The 18,647-nt window shown below is 39.1% G+C and overlaps 1 protein-coding gene across 1 annotated transcript in view; it reads left to right on the top strand.

Annotated features, from left to right (window-relative positions):
• The window catches only part of LOC110089699 (DGAT1/2-independent enzyme synthesizing storage lipids-like), a 30,186-nt gene extending 12,971 nt beyond the window's left edge, over positions 1–17,215 (top strand). Inside the window, exon 4 of the mRNA XM_020812960.3 lies at positions 281–17,215. Within this exon, the coding sequence (XP_020668619.3) occupies positions 281–385 (105 nt within the window). The 3' untranslated portion in view covers positions 386–17,215. The remainder of the gene's footprint in view (positions 1–280) is intronic.
• The last annotated feature ends 1,432 nt before the right edge of the window (positions 17,216–18,647 follow it).

Consider the following 18,647-nt stretch of genomic DNA (forward strand, 5'->3'; position numbering starts at 1 on the left):
AACTTATTAAAAGGCAGGGATGGGGTAATACAATTGTAACCCAGTAGTGGGGAAACTCCACAATCAACATTTGGAAGCTGTTCTACACACATAAGACATTTGGGGGTGAACTGAGAAATCAACTGTAATCACTCCTTCTACATAAGGATTAATGGCCTCATGACTTTGTGTAAGACTGCTCTCCACTTTTGATTTGTTTTTATTCTTTATTTTTGTTTTGGTTTTGCTTTTAAATAAATAACTCTAAGATGTGCTTTCCCCCACTTTTTTGTTTTGACAGACGAAGGTTGCAATTGAAAATCTTCGTGATCAATACCAAAAAATACCAGGAAATGTATTAAGAGCTTTATCAGAACGATTTAATAAACATCATAAGGATGACTAGTCTTTTTCTATCATACTATTAATCTTCCATCCTATTGATAGGTCTAGTTAAAATGTTCATAACTTTATAATTAATACAGGCTTAAAACATTGACTAATGTACCCTTATCTTATATTTGGAGTTTAACAAAAATTTACACCAAATAATGACACATTATTTTCTTTAATTTGTTGTCTGTTCAAAATTGAAAACTCTAATAATAAAATTATGACTCATTTTCTTTGTCATTGTGATGACCCTCTTTAATTGATGTGATGCTGTAAATGAAGCAAAGTATTGTTATTTTTGTTTTTGTTTTTGTTGTTGCTGCTGTTGAAAGGGAAATAGCTTGCAGTATGATCTTTCCTACTTTAAAATCTTGGCCACCTGGCAGTTTTTTGAACTGTCTGTGACATCTCCATGTTCTCCATTGCTTTAGGGTTGGTGTGATAATTGCAGGTGGAATGTTGCTAATTACTGCTGGCAGGACCTCCCGTAATCCACAGCAGGTCCATATGCACTGGACATACAAGCAGTCCTTACTGCCCTGGAGAGCACTGGGGAAGACTCATCAGCTAGGAAGAGTCTGGTAAAGTAGGTGTAGACCATAGAACTGTTGGCCCCTACTTGCTCATTCATAGTTGCCAGTCCATTCCGCAGTTCCACTCTCCCCTTCTTAAGCCTCCATTGAATACTCTTTCTCTACTTCTTTCCTCGCCTCTCTCTCTTTGCCAGGTTATGTCTCCATGTTCCTCACAGTGTTCCCCTGCTGTACAGTAAATTCCTTGTTCATAATCTCGCTGGGTGGGGAGCTTCTTCTGTGGGAATTTTTCTACCCTTTCCATTCTTCTGCCTTCCTGTGCTCTTTGTTTGAACAGCTGGGTGAAATGTCACTCCTGAGGAAGGAAACCATTCATAGCCTTCCATTTGCCTTCAGCTGGGACCCTCAAGTGGCAGGGAAGATGGTGAGGTTGATTCCTGCCGTAGGCTAGTATATATGCATACACAGGGCTCCTCTGCAGAAAGGATCTCCTCATCATCATATTCCATGGACCAGGATCTCTGATGAAAAAAAAATCAACATTAACATGACACAAATATATCTGGAGTGTACAGGTTTGCAGAGGTACCATTGAGTTAACCTAGTGTTGATATCTTTCGTTTGAGTTAACCACTTTAAATGGGATACTGCTCTTGTTCTGTACCAGGTTTTGGGTTTGTTTGTTTTTTTTGACAAAGAGTTTTCAAGTCGTGATTTTTTTAAATGCTGAATTTTTTATCTGCTTCCCTCATTTAGAATGCTTGCTTGCTTTCTGCATATCGTAATATTTCACAATTTAAATTATGGACGTATATCAAATATAGATAATGTTCAAACAAATTCAAAATGTTAAAATGATCAAGTTATTTTTGAGCTGATGTGGCCTACTTCAATAACATAATCTCAGCCATTTACTAGAATTTTGGTGGTGCTGAAATTGCATGCACATAAATGCTGCATTAATTGAATTTGTCCACAGTAGAAGAAAATTTATCCTGTATTCAAGTAGCCCCATTTGATTTGATTTGACATCTATTAAATTATTTCCAGATGCTCCAGCCAGAATCCCGGCCTGGTTGGAGATATTCTTCAGCATTCATCCATTCAGCAAGGTGTGTTGTTTTTGCTCTGCCTAGATTTAGCCTATCCCTTTCAGGTTTAATATTTAGAGCTTAAGAGTGTGCAGAGAACATTCCCTCAACTGTAGCTGTCATCTAAGGGATTTCTGCCCACAAACTGGATGGATTTGTTGCTGTGTTACCTTATTTCACTCTTTACTTGCAACTTTTCATCAGACTCCTAGAGAGGCAATGACAACCAAATATTAGCCATTTTGAGTAGATAGTAGATCTCATAAAGCCAATAATACCCCTGAATGATTCATTAAGATCTACATGTTTGCCATGTGCTGATTTACATCACATGGCACTAGCATTTTCTCAGACAGCACTTATGCTTCCAAGTTCTTGCTTTTATACACATTTTGTTGGTGGGTATTCACCCCGGTCTGACCCAGTTTCCAAAGTAACTTATTTCTTGCAACAACTTCTGTTTGATGTTTAGACAATTTTAGACAATGAACCCAATTAAAAATAGCTCATATAAAAGAACAAAATTGCTTACTTCGTAAGAGAATTGCTGGCTCCAGCCAGTTTTTTATTATTTGGAAGGAATCCAATCTGTAGGGGCTAAATATAGTTCCTTAGAAAAGATATTTCAAATTGGATAAACAATGTTCTTGTTCTGATACTGGGCAAGCATGGAATAAGCTTGCTAGGAAGAGGTTCACAAAACACACAATGTATTGTTGCAAAGAACTATAGGACAACAAAAGATCACATCTGTTATGAAAGGAGGAAAAAAAGATTTCCTTTAAAGAAAATAATGGAGTGATAGTCCTCTAGAAAGGGGAAGATTTTGATAAGTATCTGTAGAAAATTAGCATTTTGTCAATCATGATCCAATTAGCTGATTGGATTCTTAGCTAACTTTTTAACTCCTTCCTGGCCAAACTGGATTAAGGGATTCATGCTTGGCTGTTTTTTGTTTGTTTGTTTGTTTGTTTGTTTTTCTATCTGGTTGTAAAAATGCAGATACAAAAAGAGTATTAAAATTTTAAAACATGGCACAAATTAAAAATATTTATAAAATATATTTTAAAAGAATATAGAGCAAATATTCAGAAGTGTACCTGTTTGAGCTGTGAAACTACTATATTTTTCTTTGTGGCTGGGCATATTCTTACTTGATGTTAGTAGAGCTCTAGTGCCCATATCCTGGTACAGTAGTCTCCATTCCACCCATCTTGTCACTATACAATTGTGTGGTACTTAGAAAAGAAAAACTCCAAAGACGTTATGTGTTGGCTACATGAATTATTGACCTCCAGAATGTTATATCATTAACAGCTTTGGTCAAATCTAACAAATTAAAAGTATCTCATATCTGGTTGGTTTCTCTTTCTGGGATCCTATGGCATGTAGCATGTAATTATACATGATGGCTGTCAGAAATTGTTGATGGAGTTTGTATACTGAAACCTCCATTTCTAAAATGCTGGAAATTCAATTTATGAATATGCGATATTGTGCTTCTCTATCAACAATTGAAAACACCAAGAAATGACCAGATTCTGCTGCAGGAAAAAGGATACCAAACTTTACATAGCAAAGGGCAGCTTGAATGTTGATGACACCAATGCCAGCAATAGATATAAGCACTTCATATTCATATCCCTGGGGACATGAATATGTAGCACAGCAGCACAGGAGCCACAGAAGTCTGTTCCCACCCCACCCCAAACCAGCCAGTCCACTCAACGGTCACTGTGAGACAAGTGTGTCCATCATCATTGACATTGCACCAATTGAGCTGACCACTCAATAGCTCAGCAGGAAGACTCCTCACCCCACCTCCTTGCTGGAGTGGTTGGCTGTGTGGGGAAAAGAAGCACCAACTGGGCTACTTCCATGATTGGTATGTTGCCAGTGGTATGTCTATCAATGATGATGGACACATGCACCACACAGTGACCAGCTGGTTCCGAGGGGAGGGAACAGATCTCCGTGGCACCTCTGGTGCTGCACCTTGTATTTGTATCCCCAGGGGTACAAATACAAAGCGGCCAAGTCAAGTCAGGATTCAAGATGGTCAAAAGATACCCTCTGCTACTCACTACCATTCACAAAGTGATTCCAAGTTGGGGGGGGGGATCCCAGGAATTGAGTCTTTTTTAATGTTAACCACTTCACCAGTTCTGCTATTGAAAACAAGCAGGCAGAACACAGAGCAGCACAGGGGCAAAACACAGACCAGTAGATCATAGACTCTTCATAGATTTAAACAGGCAAATGGTAATAAACCTAATAAATTTCTCATGTGTCTGGATATGCCAAAGGCAATAATCAATTGTTCAAAGTTATAGTGCTTAAAGTGGCAACTTTATTAAATATAATTTTAATCTCTGCTTTTTGTTATTTTATAATTATACCTTTAAGGCTATATGCCCCTGTATTTTTCGACTGTAATATGATTTATGTTCTAGTTTGTAACTTTTATACCAAGAATCATAAAACTGGATTGGTTTTTCTGAGTAAAATATTTGCCTGCAATTTAAGTTTAATCTTCCTATATATTAAGCATTTCTACCCTCAACTTTTTTTCTCTATGATGATATCAAAATACTGTGAAATATTCTGCTGCAGGTTCTAGTTCTCAGAGCCATAAACTCAGAAGCCAAGTAGGGGTGCAAGGGAGAGAGACAGGACATGCTCGCCACTGGCATCTGGTGTCAAAGGCGAGGTATGTGAAATGGTAATTTTGAAACAAAAATTACATCCTGTCAAGAGGTAAAGAAACAACTCCCCAGTGAGCACTGAGGTGGCTTAGTGGTTTCCAGGAGCCAGGGAAGATTTGGTGTCATTTGCAAAGGAAAAGTGAAGAATAGGAAAAGGAATCATGTATGATCTGTTTGAGCTGCTTTCCAAGAGAAGGATGTGGCTGGCAAGCAGGAGCTATGTTTAAGAGCACTCGATGATGATGATGATGATGGTGGTGGTGTGTGGAAGAGTTCGTTGCAGGTTCTCATTCCCCTCAGACCATAAGATCAGAAGCCAGCAAGAGACATTTTGAAGTTTTCCACAGCACTGCTTAAGATTATTTAAAAATGCTACTGTGCACTGGTGGTGTTTTAAAAATGGTTAAGATAGTTTAAGCTCTCGTCTTTGCCAGCACATAATCAAACAGATTGGACCAGCCTTCTAAGCTCCTGCAGAATCTTATTACCAAGAGTAGAGTGCTACTTGACTTCTTTTTTGGAGCAGCCTCTGGATGCTGTGGGCCATGTTCTTGATTACTCCATGCAGCAAATTTTCAAATCATTTTTGCCATGCCTTTCTTTTAACAAATGCTGAACTACTAGGGCTGTGGTCTGCATTTCCTCAGACAGCACTTATGCTTCCAAGTTCTTGGAACTTGGAAGCTGATGGCTGTGATGTACAAATAATCATGTATCACACAATTTTAGTATTTTTGGTATAAAAGTGATTTTTACTTTTTAAAATCACCAACAGTATTTACAAAATGCTTCTCCATTATGCATAGAGGGCAAGTGCCACAATACCTGCTGTAGAACTGCCCTGATTTATCCCTGTCTACTACACCATACCAATAGTGTGGAGTATTTTGCTTCTTTTTATTTTATTTTATCCTCTTACTTCTTCCATGCACCTTAAATGTGGCTGCCCTTAATACCTTCACGGGATACCCATGAGTTTTCAGGTGATTACTATTAATAAATTCTTGGATATCATTGCAATTCCTTCAAAGTCTCATGATGTGGCAGTAGAGTACTCTTTTGAAAATACTTCTTTTAAAAAGAAGTCCATTCCACAATGAGAGCTCTAGGTCCAAAAAGTTAATCTTGAATATATTATAATACAGTTCAAATTTCATTGAACAATGCAAACTACTACTATCTGGAAAAAAGTACAAAAGAGCAAGCTGGAGACCTGTCCAAAGTACAACAGGAATAAAATAGTCATCTAGGTCAGTGGTTCTTAACCTTTGTTACTCGGATGTTTTGGAACTGCAACTCCCAGAAACCCCAGCCAGCACAGTTGGTGGTGAAGGCTTCTGGGAGTTGCAGTCCAAAACTCCTGAGTAACCCAAGGTTAAGAACCAGTGATCTAGGTATTTCATGTATAGAACTAAAAATGTTGAAATCTCTTCACTTCCTGTAAAATATGTATATTCATATAAAGATTACTAGGTTTGGATTAAAATTTCCCAGAATTATTAACATACCCCACTAGACAAGCCTTGTGCACTAGTTGTACTGTTTCGCTTCTCTGCAATGAAGGTAATGGTGTTCGGAATTATTTAATTATCTTTATGCTCATGAAAGATAATCAGAGACACTAATTGCTAGTTCACTGGCCATATAACGACTGCATAAACAGAGTTGAAGATCCCTGTAATTGTCACATATTCACTCAAAGCTGATAGAACTATCATTGCTCTGTAAATCACATACAATCAGTCACAATAATGTAATCACATTTCAACAAAGTTTATTACGCTATGTCAGAGAACAAAGAAAAGAAGAGTGTTCCAGAATAGAAAGACTATCTAACCATTAACATACATTTCCTCTTTGTCCTACAGTTTTGCTGTTACGCATCACTCAACTGAGGGCTTATCTACATTCACATTAGAAATGGGATTTGAACCAGGTCCAGCAAATTTTAAATCTTTTTTTAAAAATGTGTCTCCATGACCTATAAGAAAACTCATTTTCGCCCCTCGACATGTGTTTCCCACTGCAAGCGAGACCTTCCAATCCTGGTAACAACCCAGGAGCAAAGGAGAGGCATTTTATGTCTTTATTTCTCATCTTCCTCTGCCTCTCCTTTCTTCCTTTTCCCTGCCTTATTCAGCCCCGCTTTTCTTTCCCATATAGTCTCCTTTTTTTGGAACAAAGTTTAAAACAGGCAGAGAGAATGCAGGAAAAACCAGTGGGGCTGCTTGGAAAACTGGGCAGCTGACAGCAACCCTTAAATGTCATGTCCTTCCGTGTGAGGGGAGAGAGAGCTTGTTCTATCTTGATGGAGAAAAAGGGGAAAGCCTTAGGTGCAGGGTTGGCAGAGCAAAGAGTTGTTTTTGAACAAAAAAAAAATGGATCTGAGCCACAGGTCCTCATGGATCCACATGACTTTTATGTAGGATCATCACCAAACCACTCTTAATCATAGGCACCATCTCTGCTCACAGTTTGGTCAGTGGCTGGGGCAGATCCCATGTTAAAATTGTGTGGATTCATGAGTATGCATGCCTGCATCCCTCTTTCTCTTCTTCCTCAAACATGTTCCTTGTTGCAGAAGAGCAGATCAGTATTTGACAAGGCAATTCTTGAAATGGAATTAGTCCATATAAAAAATTATAATCTTGAAACTGGACTTCAAATCAGCACCAAATTTGGCAACCACATAACAGACAGTCGGCTTTTGATCTGTGCCAAATTTGAGGAGGTTTGAGCAACAGGGTTTTGAGTTTGAAAATTAAAAATATTTTCCCCCTGTGCAGAAACAAGGGGACCCTAAACATCCCCAGATTTAAAATAGTTATACAAATTTAAAAGACTAGTCTTGCCTATCTTGAACGAGAATGGTTTATTTGGCCCACTTTTTTTATTTAGAAAGAATCTAGACTGCCGGGACTGAAATATTGATAGTCAAAAAAGGTCTTTCAAAAAAGGAAAAATAACCACTCTGTTATAAACTGAGCATGTGTGGACCAGGCTTACCAGAAAGAGCATTGCTAAATAAATACATTGTTGCAGCTTCATGGGCCAGGAAGGGAATTGTTTGAAGGGCAATGTTAGATCACAGAAATAGTCAAAAGACAGCTTTTCTTTCAAGACAAAAAAAGGCATGCTTTAAAGAAAGCAATGGAGTGACATCCCTCTAGAAAGGGACATTTTGCCATCTATCTCCAGGGAATTACCATACAATTTTGTAAGGCATATTCAAAGTATTTCTGCCTTACAAAAAGCACACAGCGGTGGTGTCTGTCCCAGCCCTGAGTGCTTTCAGTAAACATTCTCTCAAGATTTTTGAGACCAGCCTCCTTCAAAGGGGAAATCAACTCTAGCTTTAGACAACCTGAACTTTTGACCCTGTTAGTCAGGACCAAATTAGCTGGCTCTTGGTTGGAGAAATTTTTAATTCCTTCCTGATCAAACAGATATTGGTGCTGCAGAAAGGACTTTCTATCTGGTTGTAAAAATATTTTAAAAGTTATTTCAAAAAGAGTAGATAACAAATATTCAGAAACTCATACATTTCAGATGTGAAAATACTACTATTTTTTTGCTTTGTGGCTGGGGATGGTATTACTCAATGTTAGCAGAATTGAATGCCTATGTTCTGTCATAGTTTCAACCATTCTAGCCATTATATCACCATACAATTGTCTGGTAATTAAGGAAAAAACTCCAAAGATATTATGTACCATCAAGTAGTTTCTGATGTCTGTTAACTATATGAGTTAATAACCTCCAACATGTCATATTATTAACAGCTCTGCTCCTGGAAACCAACAGCATCTCATATTAGCAATATGATCCCTTCTAGTAAGTTCTGCTCAAGTCTTGCAAACTAACATCTGTGGCTTCCTTTATTGAGATAATCTGTCTCATGTTCGTTCTTCCAATAGCCCAACTGCCCCCTTTCCCTTGCAATATTGTCTTTTCTGGCCAGTTCTGTAATTTCTATGTATGGTACAATAACCTCTGTTTACTCATTTTTGCTCTAGTGAGAGTTCAGGCTTAACTTGATTGATCACTTCCCTTTTTCCTTTTTTGGTGGTCTGTAGTTTCTATAAGGCTGTGTTCCAACATCAAATTCACAGACCTTTGTTCCGATATAGGTTTTCTTCATTAGCCCAAGGAAAGTGTTTCTAAATTGGAACAGAGCTTTCTAGTCTGCATTCTGAGGCGTAAATATATCAACATTAGTTTGTTGTTACGTGCTGTGAGTCACATCCAAATTATGGCAACCCTATGAATGAGCAATCCCCAAATGTCCTCAACTACCTGGTTCTGATCTTGCAGACTGAAGCCTGTGGTCTCCTTTAGGAAGTCAGTGCATTTTGTATATGATCTTCCTCTTTTCCTGCTGCCTTCCACCTTTCCCACATTATTGTCTTTTCCAGAGAATCTTCCCCTATGATGTGATCGAAGCAGGACTTCTTTAGTTTCAACATTTTCCCCTCCAGAGATAGTTCAGACTTGATTTGATCTAGGACCCAATTGTTTGTCTTTCTGGCCATTCAGGGTATCTACAAGGCTCTGCTCCAGCAACTCATTTCAAAATGCTCATTGCAGTAGTTCTCTTTGTTTCTGTGTGACAGTCGCTGAGAAACTGCATTCAGGGCTCTGATCCTACTTCTGTCACCTTTTACTTTTGCTTCTTGTCTGTCCTTTGCAATTATAAGTATCTGTTCCATCATCCATCTAGATTTTTGTGTGCACTTTAGATTCATCAGAAATGTTGTTTAGATTATATTTTGCTGCTATTATTCTTTTTGGTTTATTTTCAGCTTAGCTCTAATGTTGGATATTAACACTTCATGATCAGTACCACAGTCTGTTCCTGATCTTGTTTTGGAAGAGAGAATACAGTTTTGCCATCTCCTGCTGCCAATGAAATGACACTAACTGACAATGTCCACATATCCAGTCATCTATTTGGTTGCATATATTTGCAATAAAAGACTGTTGGCTTCACAGAATTCTCTGAATCATTCTCCCACTTCTTTTCTGTCCCCTAGGCCAAGTTTTCCAACATTTGGTTCTGTCTTGTTCCCTACTTTTGCATTCCATTCACCCATGATTATAAGCATGTCTTTATTTCAATGTGTGATGAGTTTCCTCTTAGACACTTGTGTAAAAGCTTTTGATTTCATCTTCTTCAGCATTAGTAGTTAGAGCATAGACTTGAATGATGGTTACGTTGATAGGTTTTCCACAGAGTCTAATTGACATTACTCAGTCAGACCTTGCATTAAAGTCTGTGTTATATCTTGTCTCGGTATTAAAACAACTCAATTTCTCCTGAGTTTTTCATTTTCAGAGTAGAACACTTTGTAGTTGTCTGACTGAAAGTATCCCATTCCAGCCCACTTTAGTTCTTTGACACCAGGCACTGCAGTGTTTATATGTTCCATTTCTTGCTTTATGTTTCCAGTTTACCTTGATTCATACTTCCCCCATTCCATGTTCAAACTGTATATGTTTCACAGCTTCAAACTTCCCTAGTAGTTCTTTCCAAGAGTCCTATTGCTTGTTTCATTTTGGCGTGTCTCATCGTATAGTTTTCATGGAAATGTGTCTCATCATATGGTTTTCATGGAAATGAAAGTTCAGCAGGAGTCAATATTAGTTTAACTAAGAGGTTAAAGGGTATGCATGTTTCTCCATTGAACGTGTTGCATTTGACACCCTGCTTCACCATTTCATTAAATCCAAAAACAGTCCTTCAAAATATTTTGCCACAGAGGGGCTACAGTCACACTCCAGCTGTTCCTGCTTCTATCATCTCTCAGTAGCTATAGTAGAAATAATCTACTCAACATCTGGGATAGTCTAGCATTGGGTAATTCTACATGAGGGAAGTTTTTGTTGGAACTTGTGTGTAGTATATGTATCCTTAAAACTTCCATTTTAAGAAAAACTTTCAAAAAACTTTCTGCTTATAAATGTGGGATACTGTGCTTCTGTATCCATTATACAAAACACCAGGAAATGGCCCAATATTCCTTCATTGCTAGCAGGAAAAATGATGCCAAGCTTCACATAGCAAACAGCAGCCTGACTGTTGATAGTACTAACAGCAGCAGTCAATATGGTTGCCAGGATTCCTCTTGTACTCACATCCATTCACAAACTGACACTAAGGAAGGGAAAATCCCAGAAACTGACTCCTTTTTTCATCACTGACCACTTCTCAAACAAACACAAATTAATTGTCAGGACACTTTTTAAACAAGTGAGAATGTCAGTGAGCACAGGAAGGTATCCACTTCAGGGTAAATCCCAAATTGAAATGAGGCAAAAATGAATCCATATGATCTGTTTCCTTCAAGAAGATCTGAAGGTGCTCAGCCACCATGTCCTCCAGCATCTTGCCCAGGAAGGGGATAATTGTGATAGTGTGGTAGTTCTCACCAACCTTTGGTTCCAGAGAAGTCTTCTTTAGCATACAATGCACTACAGTCTCTTTCAGGGAACTGGGCACTACTTGAGATAATGAGGCATATACCAACACCTAATCCATCCATCTCCACTTGATCTTCAACTTTACTGAACTTATTGTTCCTAAGAAGTCCCACTAGACGAAACATGGGAATCCCACCATCTCCAGATACTGTGGTAACTGTGGAGTCATGTTATAAGTGAATACAAGGATTTTTCTTTTTGGAGTGCCTAGCAAGTTTATTGCAATGAGTAACTGAGGGTTCCACTCCTGGCCTCTTTGGTCCCAGTTCTTCATCACTTGAAACAACTTTACTAAGTGGCAAGTTGAAGAAGAAAAAGTATAGGCAAAATGAGACCTTTGCTTTCTTGACTGGAGCATAGTAGGCACAACAAAGAGGCCTCATTCTAGCCTTTATCTGGCTCTTTTCAGCACCTGTAGCTCTTCTGTAGACCAATGGGAATTATGGGCTCTGAGGGGAGACCATTTTAATGGGTTCCCAACCCCATAAGGCAATTCTGCTGCCTTCAAACCTCACAAGGAAATGGACCGGCTGTGACAAAGGAGTTATTGAAAATCCCCCCCAGAAACTGATCACCATTCATCTGCTGGACAGCAGAAATCAGCTTATAATCAATGGCAAGCTGTAAAGTACAGCAGAACAAAATAAAAACTTCCTCAAAGAGATAATATTAAATCATTGAAATCTTTGAAACTCTATGTGCTATAACAAGAAGAGTTTGACTGCACTATGTAACCAGCATTTAGTGATGTTATTTTGCAGGTTATTCAACCAATCTCACCTTCTATCTTTCAATCAAAGTGCTCAGCTCTCACTTGGACACCTCACACTATTTATCCCTCTGAACCCTGCTTCCCACACAGGGACTCTGAAGCATCTTTCAATAAACTCAACCCACACGCCGATTGTGAGGAATATGTCTCTTATGCAAGATCTATTTCTCCAGTTGTTCTAGGTGGAGCCCCTGCCTCTGTGGTTCCCAAAGGTGGTGACCCACTTTGGTGGTGCCAGAAGGATGCTGTGGCCTTTATCCTCAACTATTGAAAGAAGTAAAGATCATGCAATGGGAGAAACAGCTGGTCCTTATCAGCAAAATCAGGCTGTGATGTTTCACAGCAGCCAGACAGATCCCAACTCAGTAAGGAAGCAAACTGGAGTAGAGGTCAGGTAGGAAGAAAGCCTCTTTCTTTTTCTTCTAGTTGTCCCAGCTGCCAGTACGCAATCATCCTAGAAACAGAGACTGTTATATCCTCACCATGCAGGCTACGCAGTACCAGAAGACAGCCTTTACATCAAAGAGACTTTTTCATTCAGCCACCAAATATGATATACATACCAGCTAAGGCAAGGCGGCTGGATGGCATGGTTAAAAGGGCAACCCCAAGTACAGTACTTCAAAAAGATCTTAGGTTTAACAGCAAATCTAGTAGCATTTAGAAGGAGGTTGTTAAATTTAGGTTCAAAGTGCCAGAGGAGGGCCTGCAAACACCTGGGGAGTGTGTAACTCACCACTGGGGCAGTAGTGAGAAGGGACATCTCCCTGGGTGCATCGCACTGCCCTCCTGGTTTAACTGATGCAACTGGTTCTGTTAGAGGACCAACCCTATCTGATACCATCAAATAGCTTCTTGTTTATGAAAAATTGAGATCTGTCCCAAAGGCAATCCACATGCCTTACTTAACATGATAAAAATGTATTGCATCTGATTACCCAGTGATCACTCTCTCCTGTGTGTGGGTGATGACCAATTTAAAGGACTCTTGGTGAGACTCCAGTAAACAGAGTTCCTGGCTGAAGCCTTCAGAAGAGCTTCTGTAGAAAAAGAAAGGTAAGGCATGAAGAATGGCACGGGGCGGATGGAAGCAAAGGAGATGGCCAGGGCAATGCCAGTGTTTTGTGGGAACTGGGGTTGAATCTTTTCCTCATTTTGTTTTTCTTTCGTTTGAGATGAATCATAGAATAATTCTCCATGTTTCTAATATTTTCTTCAATGGTTTCATATCATTTTGATCAGCGCATTTTGGTTAGAAATGGGGCAGGAGAGGTAGGTCTGACTCTTCTCCACTTGCAAATGCCACATTCTAAATTGTGCCACCTTTAACACATACCAGCTTTCTAAACGACCACTGTGAATTCTTGGAGGTGCTATGTAGATAGCTTAACAATAATTGTGTTCCATCAAGTCAGTTCTGACTTTTCAGGGTTTTCTAAGGGGAGAGCACTCAGAAATGGTTTACCATCAATTCCCTTCTTCTGAGGGCATCCTGGGACTGTGCACCTTGCCCAAGGCCAGACCGGCTGGCTCTCCTGGGATGCTCAGTGGGGAATTGAACTCCACAGCCAAATACATAACTTAGTGAGCTACCCAGCCAGCTGCACAGATAGCTTAATTTATAGGAAATCAATAACTATACTTTCAAATAATGCCTAAAGAAATAAATTGAGGAAAATATCGATGAAAGATAGAGCTTACATAGAGGGAACCAATCGTCCAGCTTCCTTCCTTGAGATGTAAAACGCCTGTTTTTAATTCTCCTTTTTTCTATACCTGAATGAAATGCAGATTTGAATTTTGAATCTTTCTTCTGTTCTTTCTTTCAAAAAAGAAGAAAGGATTCAAAATGAAAGAAAGCTAACACCAGTATCATAATTGCTGCTATATAACATTTCATAGTAATTCCAGAGCTTTAAAAATGAGCTCTCAATATGTATTCTCTATTTTATTATCTTTCAAAGTATTTTTACGCCAGAAAGAGGATCTCTTTTAATGTCAGTTCAGCTAAGAAAAAGTTTAAAATGGTTCTTCCTGAGACTCATTTAATTTGTTCCTGACCAGCAGGTTTAGAAATTCAAACCTTCCTTTCTGCTTCTCAAGATAAAACACGGTTTGTATATTTAAATTACCAAATTGTAAGATAATCAGACATTTTACCCTTTGAAGGTGTTTTTCTCAGGGTCAGTATTAAGCCTGGATTCTTTCCAAATTAAGAAAAAAGCAGCTGGGACTAACCATTCTCTGTCAAGATAAGCAAATTTAGTCTTTTCAATGTATTCGATATGTTTTAAATCTGCAGGAAAATAGAGGTAGTTGGTTTCTGTATTGGAATTTTAAAAAATGATAATGTGGAAACCATTTGCCCAAACTTTACTAAATTTGGCACAGAGGAAGGGAAGATAGTCCGCTACATCTGTGACAAATATAGTGGAGATCTGAAGTTTCAATAGTATAGGTTTTGGATTGGGGTTTCCTCATTTTTAGAATTATCTTATGGAGTGCTGATTTGCTCTGTTTCACAATGTCTATTGCTCTACCATGCAGCAACAATGTAAAAGTCAATGAAATAAAATGTCAATAAATTGTGTATTTTATTTTTCCAGATGAAAGGTGGATGGAAATAAAACAGGAAACCATGACATGGTTTGCTTATGTGCCAATAAACTGGATTGGTTTTACAAACCTGGATGAATACCTGAGTTATATGACTCTCATTTTGCAATTTTTCCTTCTGCTTTTCCTCTTGTCCTATTCAGTTGCATTTTTTCTGGCATTTCTAAGTTATTCTATTGCCTTTATTGCCTACATATACAAGAAAATGAATAATGTACCAGAAGACACGCTGAGCAATTCATGGCACAAACTAAGACATTTTCTTGCACGTTGTGTGATTAAAATAGGAAATATACTATATGGTAAGCAAATGTTTTCTTCCTTATTTATCTAAGGAGCCATCATAACCTAGAATGCCAGTGTTTATGGGAGTGTCCTTGGAACAATGCATTATGACAGGAATTCCCAAACCACATCTGGAGCTTCTAAGATTAAGGGAGACTGTCTATACCATTGTCAATTTTCTTTTTCTAAATGTAAGCCTCTAAGCCCCCTGTTTATTGTAAAGCAACAAATCAACTATTAATGCTTCCCAAGTATCCAAAGCTACTTTAGTTTCTCCAGGACATACCATTGTGCTACTAATATTTTGCTATTGTTCAGTCGTTACTCTTGCTGACCCCATGGAACAGAGCACGCCAGGCCCTCCTGTCTTCCACTGCCACCCAGAGTTGGGTAAAATTCATGTTGGTAGCTCCGGTGACACTGTCCAACCATCTCATCCTCTGTCGTCCCCTTCTCCTCTTGCCGTCACACTTTCCCAACATCAGGGTATTTTCCAGGGAGTCTTCTCTTCTCATGAGATGGCCAAAGTATTGGAGCCTCAGCTTCAGGATCTGTCCTTCCAGGGAGCACTTAGGGTTGATTTCTTTCAAAATGGATAGGTTTGTTCTCTTTATCAGTCCAGGGGATTCTCAAGAGTCTCCTCCAGCACCACAGTTCAAAAGCATCAATTCTTTGGTGGTCAGCCTTCTTTATGGTCCAACTCTCACTTCCATACATTGCTACTGGAAAAAACTATAGCTTTAACTATGCAGACCTTTGTCAGCAAGGTGATGTCTCTGCTTTTTAAGACACTGTCTAGGTTTGTCATCGCTTTCCTCCCAAGAAGCAAGCGTCTTTTAATTTCATGGCTGCTGTCACCATCTGCAGTGATCATAGAGCCCAAGAAAGTAAAATCTGTCACTGCCTCCATATCTTCCCCTTTTATTTCCCAGGACGTGATTATACCAGTAGCCATGATCTTAGTTGTTGTTTTTTAAAGTTGAGCTTCAGACCGTTTTTTGCACTCTCCTCTTTCACCCTCATTAAGAGGTTCTTTAATTCCTCCTTACTTTCTGCCATCAGAGTGGTATCATCTGCATATCGGAGGTTGTTGATATTTCTTCCAGCAGTCTTAATTCTGGCTTGGGATTCATCCAGTCTGGCCTTTTGCATGATGTATTCTGCATATAAGCTGAATAAGCAGGGAGACAATATACAGCCTCATCATACTCCTTTCCCAATTTTGAACCAATCAGTTGTTCCGTATCCAGTTCTGACTGTTGCTTCCTGTCCCACATATAGATTTCTCAGGAGATGGATAAGGTGGTCAGGCACTCCCATTTCTTTAAGGACTTTCCATAGTTTGCTGTGGTCCACACAGTCAAAGGTTTTTACGTAGTCAATGAAGCAGAAGTTGTTTTTTTTTTTAATGGAACTGGTGAAAAACTATTATAACAACTTAAAAACTAACAGATCTCTTTCAGAATGAGTTGTTGTGGATCAGATACCAATACTTCAGATACTCTAAAGTACATACTAAGGACCCTGAAAGTGTGCGCCTTTTTAAAAAATGATTTTGAAATTAATTTCAATTGTTTTACTTCAGCTAGTAGGAAGCAGATATGAGGACCCTTAGCGGTTAGAGGTGTCTTAGGAGTAAACAGATATTTGAAGAGCAGGAAGTCTCAAGATTTGGTTCAAATGCTTGCTTTGAGTGGGATAGTAAGAACCATTAATTTTAGTCTTTACTTCAGACTTTTTAAGCTCCTCCAGCATTGCAAATCCCACAACTGAATGGCTACAATCATCTAGTTTTTCTTTCTTTCTTTCTTTCTTTCTTTCTTTCTTTCTTTCTTTCTTTCTTTCTTTCTCTCTCTCTCTCTCTCTCTCTCTCTCTCTCTCTCTCTCTCTTTCTTTCTTTTTTTGAAGTCTTGTCTGTCGCCTGCAAAAAAGAGGTGGAAAAGGTGAGTGCAGCTGGAAGACAAAGTGTGAATGAGAAGGTGTGCATGGATCTACAGCAGAGGGTTAAGGGTTTTTATTTTATTTTACGCCAACACAGAGATGCTTTTAGAGAGGTCTCCCTATCCTTTTCAAATCTCTTTTGTGCCTTCAAAGCAATCCCTGTCCTCCTCCTCCCCCCCCCTTCCCTCCCTCTCTCTCTGCAATACAAGACACAAAATGAGGGGAACCCTTTCTTTTGTCTCCAATAGTGAGATCACTGGGAGATGATGCATCCCCTTCTCTCATGTCATATTCCTTTCTCTCTTCCCCTCCTCCCCATCTCCAAACTCTGGTAACCAAAGGGGAAGCAAAGGATAGATGGGTGCCTGTCTACTTTTGGATTGTAATTGGCTCCTTTCCCCTCCCTTTATATCCCCATGTGTAGCTTGCCTCCATCCCTTTCGCTGTCTGTGCTGCCTGTCATTCCCAGCTATACATGAACCTACCCCCTTTCCTTTCTCCTAAACTCCAGCTTTGCACAAACATGCCACTTCAGGATACCAGAAATAGGTTCACTTGAGGTCAATACACTATTTGGATGCGAGGATCATTCCATATAGCATATCGCTCATCCCCACAAACTCAACTGACCTTATTTAGACTGCATCAGCTCACACCAAAAGGTCCAGTCTGTACATGCCTGAGGTGAAACCAACTCTAGAACAAATGCCCTGTTTGGCCAACCTGACTTATCAGACCCAGGCTCCATTGCAGTTTTCACACGGAGCTCTTTTGTATCCCTCCCCCCCCCAATCATTTGTGAGGGAAATGGCTCCTCTTTTGAGCCCGGCTTGTTAATATTCTATACCTTCATATGAAAAGCATGTAATTCACCTTCTTTGACAGCATTTTCAGATTTAAAGGCTCAGAAATTTAGACATTTTTGTCCAGAGGCAGATTTCCTTAAGGAAGAAGCTATCCTTTGAGGACATCAGGTCTAACATCACAGAGGAAGCAAACAGGATATCTTTCAAGTGACCGAATCCACAGTTCTTATTCAACTTTCTTAATTTAGACACATATTAATCCATAGTTTACTTTGCTTTTTGCTTGCAGGCAAAAGACTTACACCCCACTTGTGACAGTGTGTATGAGATTCCCCTTGCACAAGCATCATCGAAGGAAGTGTTGGGGATTTTTGGGAAAAAGCTTTCTAGAAGTTGGTTGTTCCTTTAGTTAGCTGAGACACTTTTGGTTAGCAGAAAAACGTTGAGCAATCTACCCAGTCTCACCAACCTTTCATTGTTCTGCACACAAAACTAACACTTCCTATGTTTTTTTAATCATTCTAGAAACTTTACTTACAGTTATCATTTGTGGTTACAGTCAGAAAAAAGAGAGGCTCCAGCACACAGGGACCCAAATTGCTTTTTAAAATTCCTTTATCATCCAGAATTTAACCTAATACATAAAATGTACTGAAATATATTTTGGTTGTTGTCACATAGCACGTGTTAAAGCATGCAGTACTGCTATTATGCCAACAGAGGAAAATTCTGCTAGATTTCTGTGAGGAGGGTTAAGCACTGTGAAATAGAGCTAAATTGAAAGCTTCCAACCAAAAATGTTTAACCAAGCTTTTCAGCCACCATTGCTCAGCAACAGGATACAACCATGAACTACTAAAATGTTTGATGGGTGAAAACTGGTTCTGCATGTTCCCACAAGCACAACTGTCGTGCAGAACCAATTTCTATATGGATTATGGAAGCTCTTCCATAATTCAAAACTAGTACAAAAACCTGCTCCTACTGAATTGTGATTGGGGCTGTGGTTTTTTACCTTAGTTCTTCTTCACTTTCCTTTGTTTTCA

This window comes from Pogona vitticeps, chromosome 4 (genome assembly GCF_051106095.1).
Source record: "Pogona vitticeps strain Pit_001003342236 chromosome 4, PviZW2.1, whole genome shotgun sequence".
NCBI lineage: Eukaryota > Metazoa > Chordata > Lepidosauria > Squamata > Agamidae > Pogona > Pogona vitticeps.